At 32.6% G+C, this 25700-nt stretch overlaps 1 protein-coding gene across 2 annotated transcripts in view; it reads right to left on the bottom strand.

Annotated features, from left to right (window-relative positions):
• The window catches only part of hob (bridge-like lipid transfer protein family member hobbit), a 113352-nt gene that overhangs the window by 62315 nt on the left and 25337 nt on the right, over nt 1-25700 (bottom strand). For both annotated transcript variants that reach the window (XM_071669577.1, XM_071669576.1), the window contains exons 9-19: nt 11609-11724; nt 11296-11424; nt 10677-11149; nt 9931-10076; nt 9085-9224; nt 7953-8121; nt 7663-7809; nt 7365-7423; nt 6414-6541; nt 4486-4654; nt 1255-1377 (exon numbers count right to left, since the gene is read on the bottom strand). In XM_071669577.1, coding sequence (XP_071525678.1) covers nt 1255-1377; nt 4486-4654; nt 6414-6541; nt 7365-7423; nt 7663-7809; nt 7953-8121; nt 9085-9224; nt 9931-10076; nt 10677-11149; nt 11296-11424; nt 11609-11724 — 1799 coding nt within the window. The remainder of the gene's footprint in view (nt 1-1254; nt 1378-4485; nt 4655-6413; nt 6542-7364; nt 7424-7662; nt 7810-7952; nt 8122-9084; nt 9225-9930; nt 10077-10676; nt 11150-11295; nt 11425-11608; nt 11725-25700) is intronic.

Below are 25700 nucleotides of genomic sequence, written 5' to 3' on the forward strand. Positions count from 1 at the left end.
TTCATTTATCATACTTTGTCACTGTCTCCTGCATTAGTGAAGTAGCGCAAGGAAACAGATGAAAGAATGGCCCAACCCACCCACATATATATGTATATACATACACATCCACACACAGCACATATACATACCTATACATCTCAACGTATACATATACATACACACACAGACATATAAATATATACACATGTACATAATTCATACTGTCTGCCCTTATTCATTCCCATCGCCACCCCACCACACATGAAATGATATCCCCCTCCCCCCGCATGTGCGTGAGGAAGCGCTAAGAAAAGACAACAAAGGCCACATTCGTTCACACTCAGTCTACAGCTGTCATGTATAATGCATTGAAACCACAGCTCCCTTTCCACATCCAGGCCCCACAAAACTTTCCATGGTTTACCCCAGATGTTTCACATGCCCTGGTTCAATCCACTGACAGCATGTCGACCCCGGTATACCATATCGTTCCGATTCACTCTATTCCTTGCACGCCTTTCACCCCCCTGCATGTTCAGGCCCCGATCACTCAAATCTTTTTCACTACATCTTTCCACCTCCAATTTGGTCTCCCACTTCTCCTCGTTCCCTCCACCTCTGACACATATATATATATCCTCTTTGTCAATCTTTCCTCACTCATTCTCTCCATGTGACCAAACCATTTCAAAACACCCTTTTCTGCTCTCTCAACCACACTCTTTTTATCACCACACATCTCTCTTTCCCTTTCATTACTTACTCGATCAAACCACCTCACACCACATATTGTCCTCAAGCATCTCATTTCCAGTGCATCCACCTTCCTCTGCACAACTCTATCTATAGTCCACGCCTCACAAACATACAACATTGTTGGAACCACTATTCCTTCAAACATACCCCTTTTTGCTTTCCAAAATAATTGTCTCGACTTCCACACATGGACCAAGCTTCAGTATAAAACAACAGCATAAGATGAAAATACTGAAAGGGTATGTACAGAAAATGGAGTGATATTGTGTAAAGAGATTTCTGTAAAGACTTGCATAAAGAAAATTTTGTAAAATGAGCAGAATATGAAAGCAAATTTGTGAAACTGGTGTTAGTATCAAAATATGTGGGATGTGGAAAAATAAAGAAGCTATTTTGAAACATACAAGTCAATGCAAGAGGAAAATAAGAAACAAATTTTTTTATGAAGGACATATGTAATTGATGACAATTTAATAAGTCACAAATAGAAAAAAAATTCTACATCAGAGAACTTACCCTAGCATCGAGAGCTTTAAGCCGTTTGCAGCTCTCCTGGTATTCATCTTCCAAGAGCTCATAGTTGTATCGCAGCTTCACCTCAAAAGGATCATCACCAACCTCCATTAACCAGTGACGTACCTTTCAAACAAATCGATGATTAAATGATACAAGAACAAGAAAAGATGTAACATCAAATCTATCTATTTATCAAAATCAACTCCATTCCCATTTACATACAGAGGATCAAGTAAATGCAGGCATGCATATCTTGTGACTATTTAGTTGGCAGAAATGTTTCCCTAACCCTGAAGGTTGGCAACAAATATATACCATATTAACTCTTAAAAAAGAGCCACTATTCATTCCATATGTGATGAATAGTGGGTGTTGAATAACATATGGGATTAAGAATAATGGCATTCATTATCTTGAATATAGTTCCCAAATGTCACTTCCAATATCATGGTATATATACATCGTAGTCGAACATCAGAAAAATTAAGTCAGTACATAACTTACACACAGACTGCTGACACTCTTGACCATATTGTGTTATGTAATCTGCAACATCAATGGTCACAGATATTGTAGTTGAACATCAGAAAAATTAGTCAGTGTATAAATTACTCACAGATTGTTGACTCTTGACCATACAGTGTTATCTAATTTGCAGCATCAGTAGTAACTGTATATTCAGGGCATACCTGGTACATGAAACAATGTGTGAAATGTGGAAAATTCATTATCAAACACAGCAGTCACTCTAAAATGAATGTAAACTTACACATACATAAATAAAGATGAAATACCCCAGTAAAAAATACCTTACCCAGCTCACCACAAGCAAACCCACAGCCTCAATCTCACACACACAGAAATTCACAAATATCATTAAACCATTCCCTTAGAAGTACTCCACTACCAAAAATTTTCTGGGACGCCTCTAAAATGAATGCAAACTTACACATACACAAGAAATGAGGATGGAATACCTCAGTAAAAAATGCCTTACCCAGCTCACCACATGCAAACCCACAGCCTCAATCTTACACACACAGAAATTCACTAATATCGTTAAACCATACCCTAAAAAGTACTCCACTACCAAAACTTTTCTGGGATGCCCACAACCCATGAGGCTTACATAACAGTTAACTAATCTGCTAAAATACTATTTACCAAATTCTGAAGAGGTTTTAATACAAACAATTCTCTTTTGATGGGCAAACCAGCAATTGTGGATGACTTTCACAATGTTCATCATGTTCTTCGTCACTCGTAACTACCAAGCATATAATCACTGATAATCATCCACCTCTTGTAATCTCATTCTCACTGATATCTGTCAGGAAATAGTTTCCTTACACTCTTTAACACATTCTCACATCTTTATTAAAAAGAGAACCCTCTTCTTTGCTCTTGCTCTTACACTAACCCCAATATCTAACTCCAAGACATTCCCAAACCACTGTTTTCTCTACCTACCAAACTTAGTTTCACACAAAGCCAGATCCTCTAAGTTCCTCTCCCCAATCATACTATTTTTCTCTCTCTCTTCTCGTCTCAACTACATCCACATACATTTAAACATCCCAGCCTGAACCTTTAAAGATGATGAGCACACCTTGTTTGGCTCCTTCTGCTCTCACTTTTTTAAACTAAAGCACAGAGAGGAAGGTGTCTGGTAAATGTTGCCACCCCCATTCAATCATTTTCAATGAAACATATAAGATTTCAGGGCAATATACTTTCTCCCCAACCCCAAGGATTTGTATAAGGCATAATTTCTTTTTTTCTGTCCAAAAGAAAAAACAACACAACACAAAAAGAACATAAATTATGCTAAATGATTCAGAAAGCTGAAACTTTAACCACAACAAAGTTCTATGGCTGCCACCAAAATGAAAAAGCCCCAAGCACCAAAAGTAATTAATCTTGAAATTCACACATACATGTAAAACACCCAGTAATACATAAAAAAAAATGTAAAATCAAAACTTTAGTATGCATCAACAGCAACATCAATACAATGAATTCAAGAACCCCTGGCTAGCCTAACTGAATACAGAGTATCATGAGCCAAAGAACTTTAAAGAAAAATGATTGGGCACTTACATTTAACATAATGAAACACAAATACAGAACCACAGGTCATGACAAAAACAAAAACTACTTAGAAAAAGCAATGGTGAAGGGGGTCTTCATTGCAAAAATGTGAAGTGATGTGAGTTGGAAGACAAGGGGCCCCACTCATCAACAATGCTAATGACGTCACAAGCCTAGGTATGTTGTTGTATGGTTACTGGGTCTCTATGAACAAGCATTAGTCAGCCATACATATAATATGTTGTTCAAATGGTGGACACTTTTCACTTTGGACAGTAAAACAGCATTTTAACCCCCATAAAAAGGTTCTCAATTTTTTACAGCTTTGCCATAGAAAATGAGATTGTCATGATTAAGAAAGAGAAGGCACATGTAGGACGAATATTATCAGAGGTGGTCTTAACATTTCTCTCTCATCATTGTGGAAAACATTTCAATTCTTAATGTCAAATGTACAGAATTCAGCATATCAAAGAGCCAAGTCTCCCTGCTGGGACTTGATGCCACTATTTCACAATATCATCTTAACAACCTGTTGACAAACTGACCATGAAAAGCCTTATCTTTGCATGCCTTTATGATCAACATGTAATCAAAATCATTCCCATCTTAAGAAAGGGCCATCTAAGGCCAATAAAGATGAGCAATCAATGCAGTCCACTGATTCAGCTGATTTGGGCACCAGGCAGGCCACAATTATTTTCAGTCTACTAAACCTACTAAATTTGCTACACCATAAAAATTAAAATTCATAAAAAAAGTCTTGGAACAGTGTTCATGCATATCATGAAAGTTGATAAAGTACAAAAACGTATCAAAATTTCACAAAACTTAAATACATACTTCTTCAAGAAATAAGAAGTAATATCAGGCAACTGGAATGACAAATCTGCTGAGCAACTGTAAAGAGAAGTGACGGATGATGGAGAGATGAGCTGAAACATTTTTAGTGCGAAGTCAAGTACTGGTGACAGTACTGCTTTCTGGAAGTATTTTCAGTTTGATATGGTTCTTTTATAGATTTACTTAGTGTTCTGTGGGAATACATGGGCCATGCACAGGCTGTTTGACAATATGTGTAACACAGTCTAACAGTGAAATTAAATAGTACTTCATATATTATGTTTCACATTTTCTTACCCTTATAACCAGATCAGGTGGCAATGGGCTATCAGTAGTGAAGGATTTTGGACAATGATTGTGTACCAGCTTGATCCACTTGATGACAGACAGAAGATCATCACTAAAGGCTTCAGCAAAATTGTACTCATATGGGAAAGTTAGCTTCCAGGTGTCCACTGTCAATTTCCTGTTAAAGAATCAGGCCATAATGTTACAATTTATAAATGTGAGTAGGTTATGAATCAAATCTATCTTAACAGTTAGAATATATTTCCTTATTCACTTCAAATATTTTAAAATATTACTGAATACTTAGACATGACAATAAGAAATGTGCCCGCAAAGTGAAATTACACAGCCAATCTAAAATTCATTACACATAACACATGAAACATATCCCCAAAATTATAACCCAACAGTAACCTCATTCATTAACAATTTACCCCTCACTATATAAAATGTTTTGGAAGGTGAATAGAATGAGAACAAAAGAATAAATAAAAGTGGCTGCGAGGAAAACATATGGGTAAGTAACAACAAGCAAAGAGGAGGTATAAAAGGTATGAAGTGAGTATTCTTCATGAGTGCTGAATGTGTCACAAAAAGTGTCAGATGTGGGGTTTTGGGGGCAAGGTAACATGCAGACTGAAAGTGCCTCCCCAAATGGTTTGGTGAAAAGAGAGGAAGTAGTGAACGCCTTTGTAGAAGATGAAGTGAAGCAATGGCCAGAGAGGTGATAATGCATCAAGAAACAGAGATGCAGAAAACCCACAGCAAGGGAATTTTGATACCAAAGACTTAGGCAATATCCTACTAAATGCTTTTGGATATGTTAAGGGCTATGACAAAAGTTTCACCAAAATCCTGGAGAGAGGAGGGCCAAATGTGAGTCACATTGAGAAAATCACCAACATACCTATCACCGTGAAATCCATACTAGATATCAGAAACAACAGAATGGGATTCCAAGTGCTTAAGAAAGTTCAAGTGAAGAAGAGTTTCACAGACTTTGAAGACAGCAGAAGTGAGAGAAATGGGGCAACAGTTAGAGGTGTTAGAACAGTCTCCTTTCTCAGGTAATGGTCATACCAAGGGATACTTCTGGGATTTAAGACAGAAATGAAGCAATGACCAGCACTAGGTCAGAGCTACAATCCTTTTAGGACTTGAAGAAGAATGCCCTCAGGAACATATAACTTGTTTACCTTAAGCTGGGATAGTATTTGAAAGGCCCTGCACAATAAGATAACGGGAAAGAGTATAGTTTTAGTAAGAGGAGATGGGATCTGAAGATCAGAAACAGAATCAACCAACGTTGAGTACGAGGAAAATGTGGTACTGAAGAGCAGCTCTATCAGTTAGGGAGTTAACTGCATACTGATCAAGCTGGAAGGAGGAAGAAAAGTTGAACTACAAAAGTAAGTAAGTAAGTAAGTAAGTGGATATATTTTTAGTTATGGACCAAAAAGAACTGTCAGCCCTTTCTTTTTATGAAGGAGTGCTTGATTTTACAAAGAACAGATTTGAAGTGATTCTGAGTTGAAATGTAGGTGAAGCAGGTTTTTTGGGAATGGAAAGAGTTTCATGGCTTAGTACTCTCTGTCCCTAATGTAAGTAGTATCAAAGCAGGAACGATAAAACCATCATTGGGGAGTGGGGTAGAAGACTAGCGGAAGATGGGATCTATGACTCTATCCCAGCTATGATAACCTCCACTGCATTCAGCACAAAATGAGGCAGCTCAGTTAGCAAAATAGTACCTGTCCTGGAGAAGTGAGTAAAGAAGCCATGCAAGAATAACTACCGAGCTCTCCCAACAACCTCGTTAAATTTTCATGTTGGTGATAAACTGATACTTTTAAAGGACTGGACTGTAAAACTCTACTCACTACATAAATGAACAACATCCATGAATGATGAAAATCATTTCAATACCAAGAACATACCAAGCCTTATTCTGCTTTTGACTAAGTTCAGGCATTGATTCTCTCTCCTCCCTAACTTCTCTAGACTGAAGAGCCCGGGAGAGTTTGCCACCACTCAAAGTCATCACCTTGTGTTCATCAAAATGGATCTGGAGAATACATTTAAGAAATCATGACAACACACAAATATCAACCTCATAAAAATAAAAATGTTTCAAAAACTGAGCAAAGTTTCTCACATATAGAAATAAAATACATAAGGTCTCCCCATTCTCCTTTTCCTCTCCACTTCTGACACATACATTCTCTTTGTCAACCTCTCCTTGCTCATTCAGTCCAATTGTCTAAACCATTTCATCATACCCTCTTCAGCTCTTTCAACCATACTCTTCTTATCAACACACCTCTATCTTACCATTTTATTACTTAATCAAACCACCTCACACTGCACATTGTCTTCAAGCATTTAATTTCCAACATCTCCACCATCCACCGCACATCTTTATCTAGGACTCATGCCTCACATCCATACAAAATTGATGGGACTACCACACCTTTAAACATACCCACTTTTGCTCTCCCAGATACCCTCTCTTTGCACACAATCCTTAATGATCAAGAACGTTTGCCCCTTTGCACACCCTATGACTCACTTCCATTTCCATTGTTCCATTCACTGTCAGATGCACTTCCAGGTATCATAAACATAACATTTCCTCCAAATTTTTTCCATTCATACTCACACCCTAACAAACCCATCCCTCTTCCCTACTAAACCTAATAAACTTGGTTTTATTCACATTTTCTTTCAACTTCTTCAATTCACACACTCTCCCAAACTCAGTCACCAACTTCTACAGTTTCTCACTGCTCACTAATTTGATGTCTGAATACAAACCAAGAACTACAGTGCCCTTAGCCTGCCATCAAGATTAGAAAAAGTATATGCAGCTAATCAATGATCTTGCTTACCTGAAGTTCCTCTGACTGGCAAGATACTCTGCCATTAGCCATCAGATACGTTAGATCACCTGTTGGTACAGAGACAAAAACTTCATATCTAGGTAAAACTATACTGGTTTGGGATGACATCATTCTTCTAAGACAAGCTAAGCAAGATACATCAGAAAGACAGAAACTCATGCATATGACTTTTAAAATACTGCACTCTTTCTATGTCTATCAAATGTTTTACCTACATATCAGTCATGTTACAAAGAATCTTGAGGTAACGACTGCATCTTCAAAAGGTTCTGCACTGATCTCTTACCAAGAATAAAATACATTTGATGATGCTTAGACAGCTCAGCCCCAACCCTAATGTCTCCTCTAGCAATTAGCTGAAGTTGTAGACTTGTTTCTTCCTCATCTTCTTCCTTGGTAGACGTTTCACCAGGTACAAGATCAGCATCTGAAACTATTCTTCAAAGTCAAATATTTGTACAGATTTTGTAAGATATTCATTTTTGTATCATCTTTATCACACATAAAAAAAAATTCTTAAATATATCTTCAAAGCCTATCTGAATCCTATATAATATTCTTTTTCTCACTACACACCTGTTGATGGTTTAACATCCCTCCGAAAAGCAGCCAATTCTTGGGCTAACGTTAGGAAAGTCATGTGTGTTGTGGTGGACCAAGTCAAGTGGAGTTGCTCACTAACATTTATTAACAATTCTCCATTTATACTCTCCACAATAACCTCACTCACTTGTCCACACTCACCCTGAAAATCAAGGTCTTGCTTTTATAAAATGAAACAGAACATTGAGAATTGGTGTCACATGAATGTGAAAAGGGTATAAGAGAGTGGAATAAAGAGATAAAGGCAGTAAAAACCAAGAGGAAGGCATAAAAATATATGAAGTCAGAGAAGAAGAATATGCCAAGAAAAGTTAAGAACAGGATGACACAGGAGTAAAAGAAGTATGAAAGAAAGAAGCAGATAATAGAAGAGAAGGAAAAAGGAATTGATGCTTTGGAGGGAAGCTGAATGGAAAGTTTGTAAAGAAAATGTATTGGGAAAATGTGCAAAAAGTAAAGGAAAAAGTTATATATGCAAAAGAAAAAGAGATCACTAAATCAGATGAAGCATAAAATCAATGGAACAAGTTCCTTAACTTTTGAGCAGCACTCAACATCATAACATGTTCCAACTCTTCTTTTTTTTTTTTTCACGTAATGGAAAGTCTATGGAAGTAAGTCACTTGAGTGGGGTAAAAAGCTAATGCCAGAAATATGAAAAAACATGGACTATCAGGTACAGTTAAAAAATGTGTGTGAAGGCTAAAATGGAAACTAAAATAAAGAAGGTAAAATGTGTGAGAGGTACGTTTAGTAACAGATGTAAATGCAAAAGATGTAATGATCATGTTGTTTGTCAGCAACTGATTTACCTGAGCATTTACCATCCTATACAGAATGCTAGATATTCACATACCGTACAAAAGACAAGGTTATAAGCAGCACTTGATCTATTTCACCAGAGGTCTCTACACTAAACAAAAAAGCAAATAAAAAATGTAATAAAAATTCTAACTTATAACACTTGAAATTTTGCAAGCATAAAGCAAACCTGACCCATCTCACACAAACATCTTGCGGGAGAGCTCAAGCAAGCATGATATGACATACCAGATAAACAGAATGAGAGACGTTAAATGGATTATAAATTAATTCATCAATCTACCTTAATCTCTGAAGACTTAATACATGAATACTGAGTGCTTGATGGAACAAACCGCAAAAGCTTGGTCCCCACTATCGTTGTTTTAGAATTCTTTGCTGACTTCTGACTCTCCAGACTATCTATTCGAGCCATCATTGAAACTAGAAAAAAAAAGTGGGAAAAGATTAATCAATACGACATATTCAGTTTTACGGGAAAGTAAAAAAATTTTTTTTAGTTATTCTAAACATGAACATATACTCTCAAGGAATCTTAGAAATTAACTACAAACTGGTAACGTGTTAAAATCATGAGGTGTTGCAACTCACATAATCACATAAAAGAGATCGTGGAGGAAAAACTGGCAAAACTTAAAAAATTTCATCCGGTTACTTACATTACCTGTATTTCCTATGTGCCATTTCCTATACAAATGGGTTATCTTCCATGAACCTGCTTTGTACATTTTTCTATTCCTTTGAGGATGAAGTTGCAATAACTGCATGCACTGTTTGTTATCTTACTGACACTTAAAATGTAAACTCTTATATAAATACAAAAATATCTCAATAAAGTGAAACACCTTTGAATTCTAGGCACAAAAATAATACTGCCTTGTGGGTGACCAAAAACAAATAATAAACATGTCTGCTCCTTAAAAGCTAATGAAAATTGTCAACATGTCTAAAACAAAGAAAAATATAGTCTTTAGGAAAGGTTCAAATAAAAAATTCATAAAATGATACCCATGGATTAAACAATGACAAATACAATAATACTATGGGATGATGTAAATACGTATTCTTAGAATTACAAGGACTGTACAATAGAAATGAAGGCAGGAAGTATTTTGTAACCATGTCTTACCCGTCTGTTCTGTGACTGCAAACACATTAATGTTGGTGCATTTAACACTAATACTGTTGAAAGCTTCCCCTGAGGGCTGTGGCACTCCATCAGGTACTTTTCGAGACTTTATGCTTCTTGAGTACTTTTTAAGTTCCTGAGAATATCTGTTAGTGAATAAATACCTTATTAGAACAAAAGTATTGGAAATCTTGCTTCTCACTTCTTTCGAGTGACATACAAAAGCCAAAGTATTTGTACAACCTGTAAGGTTCACCCTCCTTAAACAAGCCCTGGTTTAAACATAAAAAAATTCATATCCATAACATTAGTGGTTGAGGATTGTTCTGCTAGTTATTAATTCTGGATGACATATGGCTTCTATACATGCCTCTCAAAAGCAACGGAACCAAGGGTTCCTTTGGATCTGGGAAGAAAAATTACTTTAACATTGGGTGTTGGTCAGTGGAGAGCAATCATTTGTGCTCTGTGTGAAATTAACACTGGAAAAGTTAATGCCTTGACTTGTAATCCTTTGTCTATACTTTGCTCAATGCCATCTTATCAATAACTGCATCTAAGTTTAAAGTCTTAGTTTTTTCTTCTTACAAGGAATCCACATATAATGTGACTAGCTACCTATTTGTGTTTATAATGCTTTCCTAACATCAATGTACTAACCCTAAATTCATCTCCTTCATTCAGTTAATACAAATGATACTAGCTCCTCAAATACAAAGTCAAACTTGTTAAAAAGAAAAGCATACCTCATAAGTGATGTGATGAATGAACCCAGTTCTGGACTCCATTCAAGCTGCAAATTGTCAACTAATGCTTCTGCTTGAAGGGGAGGTAAAGAATTATTATTTCTTCCGGTTGGAGGTGGCACTGAGGAAAGCTGAACAAGACAAAGACCAATGCATGCTGGTGTTCCCCACACATGAGCTCTTCTTGGGGCTGCAGCTGCTGCAACTGATGGTAATGCTGGGGCAATACTGTGCTGCACTTGTCCGAGAGTTGCAACTAAAGATTCCAAAATCAATTCTCCCGCTACCTGTGCAGTCCACTGAGTCACTGCAACACTGTAACGTGCATGCTGGAGACTAGCCTGACCATACGAGGACCCAGGCATCGAACCCCCACAACTGACATCCCACATTTCCATTATCATGCCAACACAATACCGATGCAAAACACTTTTCCATGCTGCAGTCTTTGCTCTGTTTCCTGTTTCTGGTACCTATTATATGGAACAACTAATAAGTTCATTCAAAATTCAAATATATCATATATTCATAAATTTTTCAAAATAATTTTTTCGTGAAAGTACATAGCTCCTAAAATTACTGAAAAATACTAAAGAACAACCTGTTTAAAGAAACTTACATAACTTTGCAGAGGAGGCAAAGACTTTCTTCGTGACATATAGTTAGTCCATACACCTAGGTCACGGTGATCATAAGACACATGGACTGATCTAAACTCACTCTTCATATTAACTCGATCACCAACAAACTGAAAAAACCAGTTAACAGTTTAAGTAAACAAAACCATAAAAATAACCAATGGCACAAGCAAGCAAAAAATTCAGCATGATAATAAATTCTGTATGTAGCAACAACTATGGTGTCTGACTTCCTAATGTACTGTAACTGTCATGAAACAAAACTTTACATACTGAAGACACATCCACTCTTACCTGAGTCTGCAGGTTGAATCTATTGAGAAACACTGAAGAGTCATGTGTACACTGTACCCTTGTGTTGTCGATCTGCAACTCTGTGCTGAAGTCTGGTAGAAGAGCTGGCAAGTTCTCTAGCGAATCATCATAAGATAATATTACTGAAGAAGCTCCTAGTGGTCATTTGATACAATAATTGCCTTCTTTTCATTAAAACAAGGTTTAATACAGTTTTTTCTGTAACATGAACTCTTAACTTTATCATACAAAATAGTGTTGTGGACTGATATTCTCCACAGAAAAGTTTTTTCAGGTTGAAGCCCTGTATGAAGATGCAAAAGATAAACTATCATATGCAAATGAAATGTGTTGGAATTAACAGGACAGCAGTGAACCAGTAGCTCCTTCATGAGAATTACAAGGATATATTTCTTTCTATGCTAATCATCTTTTATTCTGTACAGAAAAAAATCTGTTAGGGTACAAAAACCTCGGATGTTTGGGAAAGGAAGAAAACTGTGGATGTTACAAGATCAACAGTTTGACAGCCACTTGAATTTTGCCTTATTTCTCTTATACTACTGATGAGTGTAAATGTCTTTTCTTCAAATGAATATGATCATTCAAGGATATTCAAATTAATATCACTTCTTTTTAGCTTCAAGGTTTAAGTCTAATAAACAGTATATCAATTCTATTAACATTCTGTGGCAGACAGCCAATGTACATCAAGAGCTACGATCAAGAATGGAGAATTAAGGCAATATACAGCATGACTTAACAGTCTGGGAATCATGGTATTTGTACATTCTGCAGTCCTAGTGTAGTGTTTAATCTACTTATGGGGCCCCAAAGGTAAAATCTTTATGCAACCCTGGCATAGTTAGATACTTAGGGAATGAGTGCAACTCCTTAGAAAGATAAAAGGGTATGAGGAGGTTAATGGTAATTAAATTATCAGGACAAGGAAATAAGGGATTATAGATAATAACATCATTCTCTATATATGTAATCTTGCAACATTCAATTATCGAACATGCCTTTGTAAGAAAAACCTTTCTGAATCAATAAAGACTTCATATACTTTTCCCTTTACCAATACAACCTTAATCTAATTAGATTAATACCAGATCTCTCTTAACTATTCCTACCCAAATGCATCCGTTTTTTTGTATGTCAAAATTACTTACCACTTCCTCAGTATTACTAACTTATCACAAAATTTTCCCTCAATAAAGGTCGTTTTACATGAGCAAATGAAAAACATAATAAGCAGCGTACGTAACCCCAGATCTGTGTTCAGCATGAAAAATAACCCTTATTATGAGGTTTTGAAGGAAATCTATTTTTCTGAGAAAAATAGTAAAAATTGTTAAGGGTATTTTTCAGCTCAAAAAACTTTTTCTCTCTAAATTGAAATATAAGGTATTGAAACTCTTCTATACTAGAAATAATCATGGAAAATATATCACAATACTGTTAGTTACCCATACATTCCCAGTAAATACAATGCGAATGGTCAAATAAAACTTGAAAATTGCCGTCATTTAACAGATTACTAAATAATCATATAGTTGAACTGACGATATTTTAACCCCAGATCTGTGTTCAGCATGAAAAATAACCCTTATTATGAGGTTTTGAAGGGAATCTATTATTCTGAGAAAAATAGTAAAAATCGTGGGTATTTTTCAGATCAAAACACTTTTTCTCTCTAATTTGAAATATAAGATATTAAAACTCTTCTATACTATAAATAATCATGGAAAATATATCATAATACTCTTAGTTATCGATACATGCCAAGTAAATACAATGCGAATGGTCAAATAATACTTAAAAATTGTCGTCATTTAACAGATTACTAAATGGTCATAAAGTTGACCTAACGATATCTTAACCCCAGATCTGTGTTCAGCATGAAAAATAGCCCTTATTACGAGGTTTTGAAGGAAATCTATTTTTCTGAGAAAAATAGTAAAAATCGTGGGTATTTTTCAAATCAAAAAACTTTTTCTCTCTAAATTGAAATATAAGATATTGAAACTCTTCTATACTAGAAATAATAATGAAAAATATATCATAATACTCTTAGTTACCGATACATGCCCAGAAAATACCATGCGACGAATGGTCAAATAATACTTCAAAATTGTCGTCATTTAACAGATTACTAAATGGTATATAGTTGACCTAACGATATTTTAACCCCAGACCAGTGTTCAGCATGAAAAATAACCCTTATTATGAGGTTTTGAAGGAAATTTATTTTTGTGAGAAAAATAGTAAAAATCGTGGGTAATAATTGTTCAGGGTATTTTTCAGCTCAAAAAAAATTTTCTCTCTAAATTGAAATATAAGATATTGAAACTCTTCTATACTAGAAATAATCATGCAAAATATATCATAAAACTGTTAGTTACTGATACATACCCAGTAAATACAATGCGAATGGTCAAATAATATTTAAAAATAGCCGTCACTTAATAGATTACTAAATGGTCATATAGCTGACATAACGATATTTTAACCCAGATCTGTGTTCAGCATGAAAAATAACCCTTATTACGAGGTTTTGAAGGAAATCTATTTTTCTGAGAAAAATAGTAAAAATCGTGGGTATTTTTCAGCTCAAAAAACTTTTTCTCTCTAAATTGAAATATAAGATATTGAAACTCTTCTATACTAGAAATAATCATGGAAAATATATCATAATACTCTTAGTTACCGATACATGCCCAGTAAATACAATGCGAATGGTCAAATAATACTTCAAAATTGTCGTAATTTAACAGATTACTAAATGGTCATATAGTTGACCTAACGATATTTTAAACCCAGATCTGTGTTCAGCATGAAAAATAACCCTTATAATGAGGTTTTGAGGGAAATCTATTTTTCTCAGAAAAATAGTAATAATCGTGGTATTAGTTCAGCGTATTTTTCAGCTCAAAAAACTTTTTCTCTCTAAATTGAAATATAAGATATTGAAACTCTTCTATACTAAAAAATAATCATGGAAAATATATAATAATACTCTTAGTTACCGATACATGCCCAGTAAATACAATGCGAATGGTCAAATAATACTTCAAAATTGTCGTAATTTAACAGATTACTAAATGGTCATATAGTTGACCTAACGATATTTTAAACCCAGATCTGTGTTCAGCATGAAAATTAACCCTTATTATGAGGTTTTGAGGGAAATCTATTTTTCTCAGAAAAATAGTAATAATCGTGGTTAATAGTTCAGCGTATTTTTGCGCTCAAAAAACTTTTTCTCTCTAAATTGAAATATAAGATATTGAAACTCTTTTATACTAGAAATAATCATGAGAAAATACATCATAATACTCTTGGTTACCGATACATGCCAAGTAAATACAATGCGAATGGTCAAATAATACTTCAAAATTGTCGTCATTTAACGGATTACTAAATGTTTATGTAGTTGACGTAACGATATTTTATCCCCAGATCTGTGTTCAGCATGAAAAATAACCCTTAATATGAGGTTTTGAAGGAAATCTATTTTTCTGAGAAAAACAGTAAAAATCGTGGGTAATAATAGTTCAGGGTATTTTTCAGCTCAAAAAACTTTTTCTCTCTAAATTGAAATATAAGTTACTGAAACTATTCTATACTAGAAATAATCATGGAAAATGTATCATAATATTCTTGGTTACCGATACATGCCCAGTAAATACAATGCGAATGGTCAAATAATACTTCAAAATTGTCGTCATTTAACAGATTACTAAATGGTCATATAGTTGACGTAACGATATTTCAAACCCAGATCTGTGTTCAGCATGAAAAATAACCCTTATTATGAGGTTTTGAAGGAAATCTATTTTTCTGAGAAGAATAGTAAAAATCGTGGGTAATAGTTCAGGGTATTTTTCAGCTCAAAAAATTTTTTCTCTCTAAATTGAAATATAATATATTGAAACTCTTCTATACTAAAATAATCATGGAAAATGTATCATATTACTCTTAGATACCGATACATGCCCACTAAATACAATGCGAATGATCAAATAATACTTCAAAATTGTAGTCAGTTACCAGATTACTAAATGGTCATATAGTTGACGTAACGATATTTTAACCCCATATCTGTGTTCAGCATGAAAAATAAACCTTATTATGAGGTTCTGAAGGAAATATATTTCTCTGAGAAAAATAGTAAAAATCGTGGGTAATATCAGGGTATTTTTCAGCTCAAAAAAATTTTTCCCTCTAAATTGAAATATAAGATATTGAAACTCTTCTATACAAGAAACAATCATGGAAAATATATCATAATACTCTTAGTTACCAATACATGCCCAGTAAATACAATGCGAATGGTCAAATAATACTTCCAAATTGTCGTAATTTAACAGATTACTAAATGGTCATATAGTTGACGTAACGATATTCTAACCCCAGATCTGTGTTCAGCATGAAAAATAACCCTTATTATGAGGTTTTGAAGGAAATCTATTTTTCTGAGAAAAATAGTAAAAATCGTGGGTAACAGTTCAGGGTATTTTTCAGCTTAAAAATTTTTTTCTAAACTGAAATATAAGATATTGAAACTCTTCTATTCTACAAATAATCATGGAAAATATATCATAATACTCTTAGTTACCTATACATGCCCAGTAAATACAATGCGAATGGTCAAATAATACTTCAAAATTGTCGTCATTTAACAGATTACTAAATGGTCATATAGTTGACGTAACGATATTTTAACCCCAGATCTGTGTTCAGCATGAAAAATAACCCTTATTATAAGGTTTTCAAGGAAATCTATTTTTCTGAGAAAAATAGTAAAAATCGTGGGTATTTTTCAGCTCAAAAATTTTTTCTCTCTAAATTGAAATATAAGATATTGAAACTCTTCTATACTAGAAATAATCATGGAAAATACATCATAATACTCTTGGTTACCGATACATGCCCAGTAAATACAATGCGAATGGTCAAATAATACTTCAAAATTGTCGTCATTTAACAGATTACTAAATGGTCATATAGTTGACGTAACGATATTTTAACCCCAGATCTGTGTTCAGCATGAAAAATAACCCTTATTATGAGGTTTTGAAGGAAATCTATTTTTCTGAGAAAAATAGTAAAAATCGTGGGTAATAGTTCAGGGTATTTTTCAGCTCAAAAAACTTTTTCTCTCTAAATTGAAATATAAGATATTGAAACTCTTCTATACTAGAAATAATCATGGAAAATGTATCATAATACTCTTAGTTACCGATACATGCCCAGTAAATACAATGCGAATGGTCAAATAATACTTCAAAATTGTCGTCATTTAACAGATTACTAAATGGTCATATAGTTGACGTAACGATATTTTAACCCCAGATCTGTGTTCAGCATGAAAAATAACCCTTATTATGAGGTTTTGAAGGAAATATATTTTTCTGAGAAAAATAGTAAAAATCGTGGGTAATAGTTCAGGGTATTTTTCAGCTCAAAAAAAATTTTCTCTCTAAATTGAAATACGAGATATCGAAACTCTTCTATACTAGAAATAATCATGCAAAATGTATTATAATACTCTTGGTTACCGATACATGCCCAGTAAATACAATTCGAATGGTCAAATAATACTTAAAAATTGTCGTCATTCAACAGATTACTAAATGGTCATATAGTTGACGTAACGATATTTTAACCCCAGATCATTGTTCAGCATGAAAAATAACCCTTATTATGAGGTTTTGAAGGATATCTATTTTTCTGAGAAAAATAGTAAAAATCGTGGGTAATAGTTCAGGGTATTTTTCAGCTTAAAAAAATTTTTCTCTCTAAATTGGAATATAAGATATTGAAACTCTTCTATACTAGAAATAATCATGGAAAATATATTATAATACTCTTAGTTACCGATACATGCCCAGTAAATACAATGCGAATGGTCAAAAAATACTTAAAAATTGCCGTCATTTAAAAGATTACTAAATGGTCATATAGTTGAACTGACGATAATTTAACCCCAGATCTGTATTAAGCATGAAAAATAACCCTTATTATGAGGTTTTGAAGGAAATCTATTTTTCTGAGAAAAATAGTAAAAATGGTGGGTAATAGTTCAGCGTATTTTTCAGCTCAAAAAAATTTTTCTCTCTAAATTGAAATATAAGATATTGAAACTCTTCTATACTAGATATAATCATGGAAAATATATAATAATACTCTTAGTTACCGATACATGCCCAGTAAATACAATGCGAATGGTCAAATAATACTTCAAAATTGTCGTCATTTAACAGAATACTAAATGGTCATATAGTTGACGTAACGATATTTCAAACCCAGATCTGTGTTCAGCATGAAAAATAACCCTTATTATGAGGTTTTGAAGGAAATCTATTTTTCTGAGAAAATAGTAAAAATCGTGGGTAATAGTTCAGTGTGTTTTTCAGCTCAAAAAAACTTTTTCTCTCTAAATTGAAATATAATATATTGAAACTCTTCTATACTAGAAATAATCATGGAAAATGTATCATAATATTCTTAGAAACCGATACATGCCCACTAAATACAATACGAATGATCAAAAAATACTTAAAAATTGTCGTTATTTAACAGATTACTAAATGGTCATATAGTTGACGTAACGATATTTTAAGACCAGATCTGTGTTCAGCATGAAAAATAACCCTTATTATGAGGTTTTGAAGGAAATCTATTTTTCTCAGAAAAATAGTAAAAATCGTGGGTAAAATAGTTCAGGGTATTTTTCAGCTCAAAAAACTTTTTCTCTCTAAATTGCAGTAAAATATATGTAAACTCTTCTATACTAGAAATAATCATGGAAAATGTATCATAATACTCTTAGAAACCGATACATGCACAGTAAATACAATGCGAATGATCAAATAATACTTCAAAATTGTCGTCATTTAACAGATTACTAAATGGTCATATAGTTGACGTAACGATATTTTAACCCCAGATCTGTGTTCAGCATGAAAAATAACCCTTATTATGAGGTTTTGAAGGAAATCTATTTTTCTGAGAAAAATAGTAAAAATCGTGGGTAATAGTTCAGGGTATTTTTCAGCTCAAAAAAATTTTTCTCTCTAAATTGAAATATAAAATATTGAAACTCTTCTATACTAGAAATAATGAAGGAAAATATATCATAATACTCTTAGTTACCGATGCATGCCCAGTAAATACAATGCGAATGATCAAAAAATACTTAAAAATTGCCGTCATTTAAAGGATTTCTAAATGGTCATATAGTTGAACTGACGATAATTTAACCCCAGATCTGTATTGAGCATGAAAAATATCCCTAATTATGAGGTTTTGAAGGAAATCTATTTTTCTGAGAAAAATAGTAAAAATCGTGGGTAATAGTTCAGGGGATTTTTCAGCCCCAAAAACTTTTTCTCTTTAAATTGAAATATAAGATACTGAAACTCTTCTATACTAGAAATAATCATGGAAAATATATCATAATGCTCTTAGTTACCGATACATGCCCAGTAAATACAATGCGTATGGTCAAATAATACTTAAAATTGTCGTCATTCAACAAGATTACTAAATGGTCATATAGTTGACGAAACGATATTTCAAACACAGATCTGTGTTCAGCATGAAAAATAACCCTTATTATGAGGTTTTGAACGAAATATATTTTTATGAGAAAAATAGTAAAAATGGTGGGTAATAGTTCAGGGTATTTTTCAGCTCAAAAAAATTTTTTCTCAAAATTGAAATATAAGATATTGAAACTCTTCTATACTAGAAAAAATCATGGAAAATATATCACAATGCTCTTAGTTACCGATACATGCCCAGTAAATACAATGCGAATTGTCAAATAATACTTCAAAATTGTCGTCATTTAACAGATTACTAAATGGTTATATAGTTGACATAAAGATATTTTAAAACCAGATCTGTGTTCAGAATGAAAAATAACCCTTATTATGAGGTTTTGAAGGAAATCTATTTTTCGGAGAAAAATAGTAAAAATCGTGGGTAATAGTTCAGTGTGCTTTTCAGCTCAAAAAACCTTTTCTCTCTAAATTGAAATATAAGATATTGACACTCTTGTATACTATAAAATAATCATGGAAAATATATCATAATACTCTTAGATACCGATACATGCCCAGTAAATACAATGCGAGTGGTCAAATAATACTTCAAAATTGTCGTCATTTAACACATTAATAAATGGTCATATAGTTGACGTAACGATATTTAAAACCCATATCTGTGTTCAGCATGAAAAATAACCCTTATTATGAGGTTTTGAAGGCAATCTACTTTTTTGAGGAAAATAGTAAAAATCGTGGGTAATAGTTCAGTGTGTTTTTCAGCTCAAAAAACTTTTTCTCTCTAAATTGAAATATAAGATATTGAAACTCTTCTATACTAGAAATAATCATGGAAAATATATCATAATACTCTTAGTTACCGATGCATGCCCAGTAAATACAATGCGAATGGTCAAAAAATAGTTGAAAATTGCCGTCACTTAAAAGATTTCTAAATAGTCATATAGTTGACGTAACGATATTTTAACCCCAGATCTGTGTTCAGCATGAAAAATAACCCTTATTATGAGGTTTTGAAGGAAATCTACTTTTCTGAGAAAATAGTAAAATTCGTTCAAAGCACTTTTAAGCTCAAAAAAAATTTTTCTCTCTAAATTGAAATATAAGATATTGAAACTCTTCTATACTAGAAATAATCATGGAAAATATATCATAATACTCTTAGTTACCGATACATGCCCAGTAAATACAATGCGAGTGGTCAAATAATACTTAAAAATTGCCGTCATTTAACAGATTACTAAATGGTTATATAGTTGAACTGATGATAATTTAACCCCAGATCTGTGTTCAGCATGAAAAATAACCCTCATTATGAGGTTTTAAAGGAAATCTATTTTTCTGAGAAAAATAGTAAATATCGTGGGTATTTTTCAGCTCAAAAAAAAATTTTCTCTCTAAATTGAAATATAAGATATTGAAACTCTTCTATACTAGAAATAATCATGCAAAATATACCATAATACTCTTAGTTACCGATACATGCCCAGTAAATACAATGTGAATGGTCAAATAATACTTCAAAATTGTCGTCATATAACACATTACTAAATGGTCATATAGTTGACGTAACGATATTTTAACCCCAGATCTGTGTTCAGCATGAAAAGTAACCCTTATTATGAGGTTTTGAAGGAAATCTATTTTTCTGAGAAAAATAGTAAAAATCGTGGGTAATAGTTCAGGCTATTTTTCAGCTCAAAAAACTTTTTCTCTCTAAATTGAAATATAAGATATTGAAACTCTTCTATACTAGAAATAATCATGGAAAATATATCATAATACTCTTAGTTACCGATGCATGCCCAGTAAATACAATGCGAATGGTCAAAAAATAGTTGAAAATTCCCGTCACTTAAAAGATTTCTAAATAGTCATATAGTTGACGTAACGATATTTTAACCCCAGATCTGTGTTCAGCATGAAAAATAACCCTTATTATAAGGTTCTGAAGGAAATCTATTTTTCTGAGAAAAACAGTAAAAATAGTGATTAATAGTTCAGGGTATTTTTCAGCTCAAAAAAATTTTTCTCTCTAAACTGAAATAGAAGATATTGAAACTCTTCTATACTAGAAATAATCATGGAAAATATATCATAATACTCTTAGTTACCGATGCATGCCCAGTAAATACAATGCGAATGGTCAAAAAATAGTTGAAAATTGCCGTCACTTAAAAGATTTCTAAATGGTCATACAGTTGAACTGACGATAATTTAACCCCAGATCTGTATTGAGCATGAAAAATAACCCTTATTATGAGGTTTTGAAGGAAATGTGAATGGTCAAATAATATTTAAAAATTGTCGTCATTTAACAATTACTAAATGGTTATATAGTTGACGTAACGATATTTTAACCCCAGATCTGTGTTCAGCATGAAAAATAACCCTTATTATGAGGTTTTGAAGGAAATCTATTTTTCTGAGAAAAATAGTAAAAATCGTGGGTAATAGTTCAGGGTATTTTTCAGCTCAAAAAACTTTTTCTCTCTAAATTGAAATATAAGATATTGAAACTCTTCTATACTAGAAATAATCATGGAAAATATATCATAATACTCTTAGTTACCGATACATGCCCAGTAAATACAATGCGAATGATCAAATAATACTTCAAAATTGTCGTTATTTAATAGATTACTAAATGGTCATATAGTTGACGTAACGATATTTTAACCCCAGATCTGTGTTCAGCATGAAAAATAACCCTTATTATGAGGTTTTGAAGGAAATCTATTTTTCTGAGAAAAATAGTAAAAATCGTGGGTAATAGTTCAGGGTATTTTTCAGCTCAAAAAACTTTTTCTCTCTAAATTGAAATATAAGATATTGAAACTCTTCTATACTAGAAATAATCATGGAAAATATATCATAATACTCTTAGTTACCGATACATGCCCAGTAAATACAATGCGAATGGTCAAATAATACTTCAAAATTGTCGTCATTTAACAGATTACTAAATGGTCATATAGTTGACCTAACGATATTTTAACCCCAGATCTGTGTTCAGCATGAAAAATAACCCTTATTATGAGGTTTTGAAGGAAATCTATTTTTCTGAGAAAAATAGTAAAAATCGTGGGTAATAGTTCAGGGTATTTTTCAGCTCAAAAAACTTTTTCTCTCTAAATTGAAATATAAGATATTGAAACTCTTCTATACTAGAAATAATCATGGAAAATATATCATAATACTCTTAGTTACCGATACATGCCCAGTAAATACAATGCGAATGGTCAAATAATACTTCAAAATTGTCGTCATTTAACAGATTACTAAATGGTCATATAGTTGACCTAACGATATTTTAACCCCAGATCTGTGTTCAGCATGAAAAATAACCCTTATTATGAGGTTTTGAAGGAAATCTATTTTTCTGAGAAAAATAGTAAAAATCGTGGGTAATAGTTCAGGGTATTTTTCAGCTCAAAAAACTTTTTCTCTCTAAATTGAAATATAAGATATTGAAACTCTTCTATACTAGAAATAATCATGGAAAATATATCATAATACTCTTAGTTACCGATACATGCCCAGTAAATACAATGCGAATGGTCAAATAATACTTCAAAATTGTCGTCATTTAACAGATTACTAAATGGTCATATAGTTGACCTAACGATATTTTAACCCCAGATCTGTGTTCAGCATGAAAAATAACCCTTATTATGAGGTTTTGAAGGAAATCTATTTTTCTGAGAAAAATAGTAAAAATCGTGGGTAATAGTTCAGGGTATTTTTCAGCTCAAAAAACTTTTTCTCTCTAAATTGAAATATAAGATATTGAAACTCTTCTATACTAGAAATAATCATGGAAAATATATCATAATACTCTTAGTTACCGATACATGCCCAGTAAATACAATGCGAATGGTCAAATAATACTTCAAAATTGTCGTCATTTAACAGATTACTAAATGGTCATATAGTTGACGTAACGATATTTTAACCCCAGATCTGTGTTCAGCATGAAAAATAACCCTTATTATGAGGTTTTGAAGGAAATCTATTTTTCTGAGAAAAATAGTAAAAATCGTGGGTAATAGTTCAGGGTATTTTTCAGCTCAAAAAACTTTTTCTCTCTAAATTGAAATATAAGATATTGAAACTCTTCTATACTAGAAATAATCATGGAAAATATATCATAATACTCTTAGTTACCGATACATGCCCAGTAAATACAATGCGAATGGTCAAATAATACTTCAAAATTGTCGTCATTTAACAGATTACTAAATGGTCATATAGTTGACCTAACGATATTTTAACCCCAGATCTGTGTTCAGCATGAAAAATAACCCTTATTATGAGGTTTTGAAGGAAATCTATTTTTCTGAGAAAAATAGTAAAAATCGTGGGTAATAGTTCAGGGTATTTTTCAGCTCAAAAAACTTTTTCTCTCTAAATTGAAATATAAGATATTGAAACTCTTCTATACTAGAAATAATCATGGAAAATATATCATAATACTCTTAGTTACCGATACATGCCCAGTAAATACAATGCGAATGGTCAAATAATACTTCAAAATTGTCGTCATTTAACAGATTACTAAATGGTCATATAGTTGACCTAACGATATTTTAACCCCAGATCTGTGTTCAGCATGAAAAATAACCCTTATTATGAGGTTTTGAAGGAAATCTATTTTTCTGAGAAAAATAGTAAAAATCGTGGGTAATAGTTCAGGGTATTTTTCAGCTCAAAAAACTTTTTCTCTCTAAATTGAAATATAAGATATTGAAACTCTTCTATACTAGAAATAATCATGGAAAATATATCATAATACTCTTAGTTACCGATACATGCCCAGTAAATACAATGCGAATGGTCAAATAATACTTCAAAATTGTCGTCATTTAACAGATTACTAAATGGTCATATAGTTGACCTAACGATATTTTAACCCCAGATCTGTGTTCAGCATGAAAAATAACCCTTATTATGAGGTTTTGAAGGAAATCTATTTTTCTGAGAAAAATAGTAAAAATCGTGGGTAATAGTTCAGGGTATTTTTCAGCTCAAAAAACTTTTTCTCTCTAAATTGAAATATAAGATATTGAAACTCTTCTATACTAGAAATAATCATGGAAAATATATCATAATACTCTTAGTTACCGATACATGCCCAGTAAATACAATGCGAATGGTCAAATAATACTTCAAAATTGTCGTCATTTAACAGATTACTAAATGGTCATATAGTTGACCTAACGATATTTTAACCCCAGATCTGTGTTCAGCATGAAAAATAACCCTTATTATGAGGTTTTGAAGGAAATCTATTTTTCTGAGAAAAATAGTAAAAATCGTGGGTAATAGTTCAGGGTATTTTTCAGCTCAAAAAACTTTTTCTCTCTAAATTGAAATATAAGATATTGAAACTCTTCTATACTAGAAATAATCATGGAAAATATATCATAATACTCTTAGTTACCGATACATGCCCAGTAAATACAATGCGAATGGTCAAATAATACTTCAAAATTGTCGTCATTTAACAGATTACTAAATGGTCATATAGTTGACTAACGATATTTTAACCCCAGATCTGTGTTCAGCATGAAAAATAACCCTTATTATGAGGTTTTGAAGGAAATCTATTTTTCTGAGAAAAATAGTAAAAATCGTGGGTAATAGTTCAGGGTATTTTTCAGCTCAAAAAACTTTTTCTCTCTAAATTGAAATATAAGATATTGAAACTCTTCTATACTAGAAATAATCATGGAAAATATATCATAATACTCTTAGTTACCGATACATGCCCAGTAAATACAATGCGAATGGTCAAATAATACTTCAAAATTGTCGTCATTTAACAGATTACTAAATGGTCATATAGTTGACCTAACGATATTTTAACCCCAGATCTGTGTTCAGCATGAAAAATAACCCTTATTATGAGGTTTTGAAGGAAATCTATTTTTCTGAGAAAAATAGTAAAAATCGTGGGTAATAGTTCAGGGTATTTTTCAGCTCAAAAAACTTTTTCTCTCTAAATTGAAATATAAGATATTGAAACTCTTCTATACTAGAAATAATCATGGAAAATATATCATAATACTCTTAGTTACCGATACATGCCCAGTAAATACAATGCGAATGGTCAAATAATACTTCAAAATTGTCGTCATTTAACAGATTACTAAATGGTCATATAGTTGAACTAACGATATTTTAACCCCAGATCTGTGTTCAGCATGAAAAATAACCCTTATTATGAGGTTTTGAAGGAAATCTATTTTTCTGAGAAAAATAGTAAAAATCGTGGGTAATAGTTCAGGGTATTTTTCAGCTCAAAAAACTTTTTCTCTCTAAATTGAAATATAAGATATTGAAACTCTTCTATACTAGAAATAATCATGGAAAATATATCATAATACTCTTAGTTACCGATACATGCCCAGTAAATACAATGCGAATGGTCAAATAATACTTCAAAATTGTCGTCATTTAACAGATTACTAAATGGTCATATAGTTGACCTAACGATATTTTAACCCCAGATC

Source organism: Panulirus ornatus, chromosome 14 (assembly GCF_036320965.1).
Source record: "Panulirus ornatus isolate Po-2019 chromosome 14, ASM3632096v1, whole genome shotgun sequence".
Taxonomy (NCBI): Eukaryota; Metazoa; Arthropoda; class Malacostraca; order Decapoda; family Palinuridae; genus Panulirus; species Panulirus ornatus.